This window comes from Penaeus chinensis, chromosome 29, assembly GCF_019202785.1.
Source record: "Penaeus chinensis breed Huanghai No. 1 chromosome 29, ASM1920278v2, whole genome shotgun sequence".
Lineage (NCBI taxonomy): Eukaryota > Metazoa > Arthropoda > Malacostraca > Decapoda > Penaeidae > Penaeus > Penaeus chinensis.
The window spans coordinates 1827935-1837934 of NC_061847.1; the positions used below are offsets into that span (position 1 = coordinate 1827935).

A 10000-nucleotide genomic window follows, 5' to 3' on the forward strand; every position below is an offset into this window, starting at 1 on the left:
TGGCACTCGCTGTTTTTCGTGTTTCTCTGTCTCTCGCTCTCTCTGTCTCTCTCTCTGTCTCTATTTCTATCTCTATTTCTGTCTCTCTTTCTCTGTCTCTCTGTCTCTCTCTCTCTGTCTCTCTGTCTCTCTCTCTCTGTCTCTCTCTCTCTGTCTCTCTCTGTCTCTCTCTCTCTCTCTGTCTCTCTCTCTCTCTCTCTCTCTCTCTCTCGCTCTCTCTCTCTCTCTCTCTCACACACACACGCACACGCACACGCACACGCACACGCACACGCACACGCACACACGCACACACACGCACCGAGATTGAGTATGTGAGATAGTGAATAAGTATCAGATTATTTAGTGACATACGTTTGCAAGCGTAGCGTACTTGTCAGCGAAAAATTCCTCTCGCTTTTCTTCTTCGTGTTCTTTCTCCTTCTCTTGTTTTCCTTCTCGTTCTTCTTCGTCCTTTTTATCCCTTAGTGATCATTTTCTTTCCTTTTTCTTTCTTTTTCTCGTTCCGCGATTTGCATTTTCCCACTTTTCCTTCCGCTTCTTTCTTCTTGCCTTGCTACGTCTCCTCTTCCTCTTTCTTTCTCTTCCGTCTGTTTCTTACCCTCAGTCTGCTTTCCATCTCCTCTTCACCATTTCTGTCGATTCTCTTCTTCTTGACCCCTTCTCCCTGAAGTTCTCCCTCCCTCTCCTCCTTTTCCTTTCCTCCTTCCGTCCTCCCTCCGGCCTCGCTCCCGCCTCCTCCTCCTCCTCCCTCCTTCTTCTCCTTCTCCCTCCTTCCTCCCCCTCTTAGCGTTCTCATTCCTCCTACTCCTCCCCCTCCACCAGCCCCCTCCCCCTCCCCACTAACCCCTCCTCGCTCCTCCTCCTCCCTCCTGCCCTCCTCCTCGCCCCTCCCCCTCCCCCCTCGCCGCCTCCCTCCTCCGTCCCTCCTCCTCCTCCCCTCCTCCTCTCCCCCCTCCTCCCTCCTCCTCCTCCGACCTCCCCCTCCTCGCTCCTCCTTCCTCCTACTCCCTCCTCCTCCTCCTCCTCCGCTCCTCCTCCGCCTCCTCCTCCCTCTCCCCCCCCCTCCTCCTCCTGGTCATCCGCACCGATCGCCAGTCACGTGTCGGTCGGAGCGCGGCCGACTACGGCGCGTGTCGGGTGTCGCGTTTCGGGCCCGCACGGGGTAAGGAGAAGGAGGAGAAGAAGGAGGAGGAGGAGGAGGAGGAGAGGAGGAGGAGGAGGAGGAGGAGGAGGAGGAGGAGGAGAGGAGGAGGAGGATGGAAGGCGGGGGTAGAGGGGGGGATGTGCTTCTCGTTGTGTTTTTTTTTTTCCCTCTGTCTCTCTCTTTGCTTTTTTTTCTTTCTTTTTTAATTGTTTAATTATTGATTTCTTGTTTTTAAAGGTTTTGCTTCTTTGTTCACTTGTTGCTTTCCATTCATCATATTCCTTTTCCCCCCCCACTGTGCATCCCGCTGTTGTTTTTGTTTTTCTTGCTGTTCGTCTCGTGGTCATTTCCTGTCGTTATTTACGCTTCTTTCTTCTCCTTCTTCATTTCCTGTTTGTCTTAATTTTCATCATCAGGAACAGTTTTTTTTTCTCCGCCATTGCTGTCATTAGTTTCGCCTCCTTTATTTACTTGCTCGTATATTTGCTTACTTTATTATATTCGTTTCCTCTGTTCACTCTTCGTCCTCCACCAATCTTCTGTTTCTATTTATCTATCTCTGTGTTTTTCTCTCTCTTCTCCTCTCTTCTCTCCTCTCTCCCTCTCTCTCTCTCTCTCTCTCTCTCTCTCTCTCTCTCTCTCTCTCTCTCTCCTCTCTCTCTCTCTCTCTCTCTCTCTCTCTCTCTCTCTCCCTCCCTCCCTCCCTCTCCCTCCCTCTCCCTCCCTCTCCCTCCCTCTCCCTCCCTCTCCCTCTCTCTCTCTCTCTCTCTCTCTCTCTCTCTCTCTCTCTCTCTCTCTCTCTCTCTCTCTCTCTCTCTCTCTCTCTCTCTCTCCCTCCCTCCCTCCCTCCCTCCCTCCCTCCCACCCTCCCTCCCTCCCTCCCTCCTCTCTCCTCTCTCCCTCCCCTCTCTCTCCCCTCTCTCTCCCCTCTCTCTCTCCCTCTCCCACACTCTCTATCTCTCTCCCTCTCCCTAACCATCCGTCTCTCTTCCTCTTCTCCCCTCCATTGTTCCGTGGGCGTGACTGGCCGGCTCCTTCACGCCCTCCTCGCGTCACATGGTCGTGCGGGCGCGAGGAGGTGCATCCGCGTGCATCACATTAAGGGATAAAGGATGACCTCATCCTCATATTAGGGGGGGGGGGGGGGAGTGTGTGTGTGTGTGTGTGTGTGTGTGTGTGTGTGTGTGTGTGTGTGTGTGTGTGTGTGTGTGTGTGTGTGTGTGCCGGGCCTTCCACCCTGTATACGCGCCATTCTGTTCCTGTCATTGCTGTCGACATGTTGAGTGGCACTGGCACAGGCGGAGGTCGTGGCACTGCATTGAGTGCCGTTGAGTCGGAAGGAAGAGTATGGGGAAGAAGAAGGAGGAAGAAGAAGTAGAAGTAGAAGTAGAAGTAGAAGTAGAAGTAGAAGTAGAAGTAGAAGAAGAAGGCGAAGACGAAAACGAAAACAAGAAGGAACATAAGGAAGACAAGATGAAGGAGGAGGAGGAAGAGAGGAGGAGAAGAAGAAGAAGAAGAAGAAGAAGAAGAAGAAGAAGAAGAAGAAGAAGAAGAAGAAGAAGAAGAAGAAGAAGAAGAAGAAGAAGAAGAAGAAAAAGAAAAAGAAGGAGGAGGAGGAGAAAGGGGAAGAGAAGAGTGCAGGTAAAGGGAAGATACTAAAGGAAAGTCTACGCGTCCGAATAGCCTGCCATGGCATCGGTTGTTCTCGGCGTCGGGGTTTCCGCTGCTGGGTAGCTTCCGGGAGTGGGGTGGGGGTGGGGGGGTGGGGGTTGTTCATGTGCGCATTTGTATTTGTTTGTGGATAGTTTTTGTCTACATGTGTGTGTGTGCTTCCTGTTCCGAAATAATTTGTCGTATCAGTCCTCCTCCACATCTTCCTCCTCCTCATCATCATTTATTTTCACCATTATCAAACAGCAGACCTCCTTTTCCTCCTCCTCTTCCTCCTCTTCCTCCTCCTCCTCCTCATCTTCATCCTCATCCTCCTCCTCCTCCTCCTCCTCCTTCTGTTACGACCTAATTCCACAAATAGAAGCAAAGTCCGCTGACTGAGAGGAGAGGCGACGGAATCTGATGATGATTTCCCCCTCCTTCGTTTCCTTTGTAAGTCCTGACAAAGAGAATTTCCTCGAGGCGTCGGCGCCTGACTCGACCTTCGGGGCGACGATTAGGAGGTTAGCAGTGGGTCGTGTTTATATATATATATATATATATATATATATATATATATATATATATATACACACACACACACACACACACACACACACACACACACACACACACACACACACACACACACACACACACACACACACACACACACACACACACACACACACACACACACACACACACACATATATATATGTATATGTATATGTATATGTATATACACATCATATATTCTCTCTCTCTCTCTCTCTCTCTCTCTCTCTCTCTCTCTCTCTCTCTCTCTCTCTCTCTCTCTCTCTCTCTCTCTCTCTCTCTCTCTCTCTCTCTCTCTCTCTCGCTCTCTCTCTCTCTCTCTCTCTCTCTCTCTCTCTCTCTCTCTCTCTCTCTCTCTCTCTCTCTCTCTCTCTCTCTCTCTCTCTCTCTCTCTCTCTCTCTCTCTCTCTCTCTCTCTCTCTCTCTCTCTCTCTCTCTCTCTCTCTCTCTCTCTCTCTTTGTTGGGGGTTGATTTTCTAAAGAGATTTTCTGATGAATTTTCTAACAAGATTTTCTTATGTGATTTCTTAAGGCAGTTTTCTGGGGGGGGGGGGGTCGTCTTTTGCAGCCTGGATTATCGAGAGTGAATGTGTGAGGCTGATAATCAGGGAACTTTGTGCGAGAGCGTGCCGTTACATTTTTAAATACGAACTGGAAAAAAAAACCCAGAAAACACGTGCACGAATACGCACGCGCGGATATAAGCACACGCACACGTCCACGTTCACAGGCACAGACACTCTTACACACTCAGACGCAAAACAGATAATAAAGAAGGAGAAGAAAGAAAAGGAAAGAAAGAAAAAAATCGTGAGTGATTCTCCCGCGGGCGTTAAGTAGCCTCCGTCCACGTGGGGGGGGGGGGTTAGTAAAGCACTTAAGAGGGGAGGCAGCGGCGAGCTCTCCCTTTCTCCCTTTCTCTCTTTCTCTCTCTCTACGTATGGCTTCGCGTGCTACTGTTAACTCCCCAACAACGGGCTTAAGGGCACCTGCGGAACCCTTAGTGCAACTTCGCCTCTCGAGGGGCTGCGCCGCGGCCGCCTTTCGCTGCGGGGAAGGAAACGGCGGAGGGCTCTCGAGCAGTCGTATCGAGACGTGTATACGTAGAACGCCGTGGCTAGAGCGCGCCGTAAGGGGTTTTTGAGGTGGTTGTGGCTGGTTGGCCCGTTCGCTCGGCGGTTTTGTGTCGGTTCGCGTGTGTTTTGAGCCGTGTTTGTTGTGTTCTTGAAGTGTCGTGCTTAAGAATATTTTCTCGGATCTTTGGTCGGTGTTGTCGGCCCGAAAGGAATCGGGATTTCGGGTAATTTCGGGTGACTGTCGGTTGCTCGACCAATCAAAACAAAGTGCTCGTGGATCCGATACGTGTGTTCCGAAAAAAACAAATTTCTTGAGGACGAAGTGTTTCATATTATTAAAGTCAACATTATTAAATGGAATGATAGTGTTGATATAAGTATAGTTTCTGAGAATCGTTTCGGAGTGGCCTGGGGCGGAGAGTATTAAAAAATGGTATTCATGGTACCATTAAGCGTGGAAACCCAAGTTATACGACCTTTCTTTCATAAGATTTGATGCAAACGTTGTTTTTTTTAATACAGTATATCTTTGGTGTTGATGTTCGAGGATGGGAGTTATCTCTGTTATATTGTTTTAGGTCAGGTTTGATATTGTTGTCATTGTATTGATCAATAATTTCAGCTGTTACTAAAATTATTTTGTGTAATTTTGTGTCACATTTATCATCATCATTATCATCATTACATTTTTCTGGTACTATTCGTTTCGGAGCTCAGTTGTTGATTATTAAATACTCAGTTATCCATTTGTGCGTTTATTATCATCATCATAATCACTGATCGTCATCCCCAGTGCCAACAATATCATCATCGTCATCACCATCTTCATCATCACTTGTCACTGTACTGAGAAGAAAGATCCTGTCGAACGTCTTTCGTGCATGTTCTTTCCCGTCGTTTTGCCTCTTACTTCCGGCGCGCGCGTGGCTAAACTTGCCGCTGAAATCCGCGGAAAAAATGCGAGTGTTTTGAGGATGTGCTGCGGTGCGCCGAGTCGCGCGAGTGCTGGAGGGCAGGGCGCTAAAGGCGAGGTCGTTGCAGGAGTTCGCCGCGAGGGCCGGCGCCATGGCAGACTTTGTAGAGACGGACAGCCCGCTGCCCACGCCCACCCTGCAGAGGAGGAGTGCCAGGATGAGTGCCACCAGCGAGGGCGAGTGCGCGCCGCCGCCCTTCGTCCGCAAGTGCTGCGTGAGGAAGAAGGCGTCCGCCGAGGCCGGCTCGGCGGACGCCAGGACGCACAAGCGAAAGGCGAGGAAGAAGGAGCGGCCACTGGACGCGTGCGTCGCCACCTCCTACAGGTCCCTGACGGCGTCCGACCGCGGCGCTGGCGACGCCTGCAACGCGGGGCCTGAGCAGAGTCCCAAGAGGAGGAAGTCCTTCGACGCCGACAGCCCGAGGACGCCCGTCCCTGCGGGCGTGCAGAGTCCGCGGAAGGTGGCCAAGTACGGCCCGTCGCGCGCCGGCGTGGGCGAAGAGGCCAGGCCCGTGGCCAACGGCTGGCACAGGGCGAAGCACAAAGACCTGCCGGACGCGGGCAGGCCGAACGCCGACGCAGGCCGGGTCAGGATGAGAAGGCGGTCGGAGGAGCAACACAGCGCCCTCAGCGGCGCCAAGAAGAGAATGTTCCGGAGCATCGAGGCCCTGGACGCGGCGGTGGCGGCGGCGAGGCTGGACGGCGTGGCCGAGCGCCGCGACCTCGCCGGCGAGCGCTACACGACGCGCAGCGGCGAGAGCAGCGAGGACACCGACAGCGAGGCGGCGGTGGTGGGCGTGAGCTACAAGCCCGTCAACGTCTCCGGGGAGTGCTGGCGCTTCGTCGGCGACGGCGTGAGCGGCGAGCCCGGGAAGGCGGAGTCCAGCAGGGCCCGCGAGGAGAGGCTGAACAGCAGGAACTTGGCGAAGGGAGGCGTGGGGGCGCCGAGGGAGAGGAGGAGGTGGAACAGCAACCAGGAAAGAAGGCTTCCGGAGGAGAAGACGATGAGCGCCCTTTGGACTAGCTTTCGGCAGGAGGACATGCAACACGGCTCAGGGGAAATTCGGGACGGCACAGAGGACGTCGGCACGGAAGCAGTGGAGGCGTCCCCCAGAGGCCCCACGGCGCGCACAGAGCCGCTCAGCATTCAGCCACAATTCGCAAGGAGAACCGCAGACATCCTCGTGCAGACGCCAATCGTGAGGCGCGAATGGAAGCGCCTTTCGTCGCCGTTCGTCGAAGGGAACGCCGCTGTTCCGAGCGCACTAAACGCCCTTGGCCGGAGGCTGCCGTCCAGGGCCAGCCGCACACGCTGGTCCATGTTCGCCGACATGGACCTTTCCAGGATGCTGGCCCAGCAGAAGGACTCGCTCGGCCAGATGCGCTACGGGGAGATCTTCAGCAGCATCCAGATGCCACGGAGGGCGAGCCTGGGGGTCGAGGAGGGGCGGGAGGTCACGGAGGACTAGGTTCAATCCGAGCCACATGAGGTTAGAGAAGAATTATGAGTGCACAACTAGAGAAACTTGTCGCGAGGGCGACGAGAAAGAAAATTCGCCCTTATGGAACGAAGGGATGACGAACTATGGCAGAAGGAGTCTGAGGGATGTTGAGGAGGTGCTAGAGGCTGCTCGCGCGTTCCCTTCTGTGCCCGCTGCACTAAACAATCAAAGTACATACAGAGAGTCCGTTGCTCCGCCGCAAAACAGCAACTTCTCAAAATTCGCGCTGAAATCGGCTTTAGATCGCAACGAGTGGAAGAGAAAAGGAGGGAGGTTCTCGTTCGACAGACTGGTCCACGTGTGCAGCGAGACCGTGGCGCAGAGCATCCGACAGTGCATCGCCGAATCCCCTGACGAAGTCCCCGCCAACGTCAAGGACATCGGCCTGGAGAGAGGGGCGGCCATCATCGGGGACATGATCAAGGATTTCGTGGCCACGCTGCCCTCCGACGTCGATAAGGAGGGGGAGGCTTGCAAAGGCGAGGAGGGCGCGGAGAGTGAAGACGGGAGGGACGCCACGCCCCTCGCGGAAGATACGACGATTGTCCCCGAGACCAAAGACGACGACGACGATGACGACGACGGCAAGGAGACGCCAACGTCGCCGCCGACGCCTCCTCCTGACGAGATAAGAGAAGCCTTACTCGACGACGATGAGGCGGAAACCATAAAAGATTCATCCTCGCCAAGAATGAGCCAAGATATCTGCGATGATAACACTTCAGGCGAGGCGCCTGGCGGAGTAAGAATAAGTGGCTGCGGCAGTGCGTTCGTGCTGCCCTCCTTCAAGAAGCTGGAGGAGCCCAAAGTTGTGAGCAGGAGAGGCTCCTTGGACGCGCAGGAGTCGTCGCGAATCCGGCTTAGCAAGACGGGGAAGATCGAGGTCGTGGACGCGAGCGAAGTAGGCGGCGAGCCCGACCCCATCACGGAAGAGGGTGGCGACCGCCTCGACTCGGAGGATGAAGGCAGATTCCAGGACAGCGTGAGCTCCCAGCAGGAGGGCCCCGATGCGCCCTCGGCCAGGAGGAGTAGCTTCACGGAGCGGTTCAACCTGTGGCGGATGTCGTGGAAGTACAAGAACGACAGCCAGCCGCCGAGTCGCAGCGAATCGCTCAAGATACGGCTGATGCAGCGGCGTGCGAGCGGCTCCGAATTCAGCATGAGTTACGACAGCGTGCGGCGCTCGATGTCCGGGAACTTGAACGATCTGTTTTCCGGGGGCGGTCAGAGGCGCGCGAGTACCGTAGAGACACCGAGGCTTGCCAGGAGGAACTCGGAGCAAAAGGCATCGTATCCGAGGCGTGGGTCGCTTACCAATCTGATCTTTAGGAGTGCTAGCGACACCAGCGCCTCCCAGAGGTTTAATGTGGACGATAGACTCCGGAAGATCAACAAGATGGACAAGGCGTCGGTCGAGCGGGCCTCGGATGCATACAGCTACTTCTTCGACTACCCTGTCCTGCACCAAGGTAACTGGAGGAGTAGTGGCCAGGCCTCCCTTGTTCTGGGTCCTGCTTGCTAATGGTATAGCTTGGTAGGTTGTGCTCTCACTCTCTCTCCCCTCCCCTCCCCCCCTCTCTCCCTCTCTCCCCTCCCCCCCCCCTCCCCCCTCTCTCCCTCTCTCCCCTCCCCCCTCCCCCCCCCTCCCTCCTCTCTCCCTCTCTCTCTCTCTCTCTCTCTCTCTCTCTCTCTCTCTCTCTCTCTCTCTCTCTCTCTCTCTCTCTCTCTCTCTCTCTCTCTCCCCCTCCCTCCCTCCCTCCCTCCCTCTCTCTCTCTCTCTCTCTCTCTCTCTCTCTCTCTCTCTCTCTCTCTCTCTCTCTCTCTCTCCCTCCCTCTCTCTCTCTCTCTCTCTCTCTCTCTCTCTCTCTCTCTCTCTCCCTCTCTCCCTCTCTCTCTCTCTCTCTCTCTCTCTCTCTCTCTCTCTCTCTCTCCCTCTCCCTCTCCCTCTCCCTCTCCCTCTCCCTCCCTCCTCTCCCTCTCCCTCTCCCTCCCTCCCTCCTCTCCCTCTCCCTCCCTCCCTCCCTCCCTCCCTCCCTCCCTCCCTCCCTCCCTCCCTCCCTCCCTCCCACCCCCCCCCCCTCCCCCCTCTCTCCCTCCACGTCCTCCCAGCACGCACTCGTGTGTCCTCGCATTTGGGTATTCACCTTCACCTTGTGCTTTGAAACCTGGACAGGAAGTAAAGTGAAGCTCAGTAACAGTAGGAAAATAAAGCTGCTAATTGACACGTTTTATCATGTGGCCGTCTCGCTCATTTTTCTGCACGTTATCGTCTTTCAATATTGTTTTCTGGACTGGAAGAGCACTTGAAGATAATAATATGCATTTTTCCTCACACACACACAAACACACACACACACACACACACACACACACACACACACACACACACACACACACACACACACACACACACACACACACATACACAAACACACATACACAAACACACACACACACAAACAAACACACACACACAAACAAACACACACAAACACACACACACACACACACACACACACACACACACACACACACACACACACACACACACACACACACACACGTACACTTACACACACACACACACACGTACACACACACACGCACACACACACGCACACACACACGCACACACACACGCACACGCACACGCACACGCACACGCACACGCACACGCACACACACACACACACACACACACACACACACACACACACACACACACACACACACACACACGGACACGCACACGCACACGCACACGTACACGCACACGCACACGTACACGCACACGTACACGCACACGCACACGTACACGCACACGTACACGCACACGTACACGCACACGTACACGTACACGTACACGTACATATGAGAAATGAAAAAGGCTTTTTAAGTATAACATTTTATCTTGTATTTTTTATCACTATAATTCATTTTACATATTTTCTTATTTACTTAACAGAGGGATAGCAGGGTTATTTTTTTCGTTGTTTATCTCCCATATTTTTTCTATATTTTAATTTTATTACCTTTTAATGAGTTAATCCTAAGCATTTTATTTTACAACTTACTACTAGCATTATATATTTGT

At 53.6% G+C, this 10000-nt stretch overlaps 1 protein-coding gene across 6 annotated transcripts in view; it reads left to right on the forward strand.

Moving 5' to 3' along the window:
- The first annotated feature begins 6874 nt into the window (after window positions 1–6874).
- Window positions 6875–10000, forward strand: part of LOC125040557 (leucine-rich repeat serine/threonine-protein kinase 1-like) — a 36253-nt gene continuing 33127 nt past the window's right edge. For all 6 annotated transcript variants that reach the window (XM_047635151.1, XM_047635153.1, XM_047635155.1 and 3 more), the window contains exon 1: window positions 6875–8375. In XM_047635151.1, the coding sequence (XP_047491107.1) occupies window positions 6890–8375 (1486 nt within the window). In that variant the 5' untranslated portion in view covers window positions 6875–6889. The remainder of the gene's footprint in view (window positions 8376–10000) is intronic.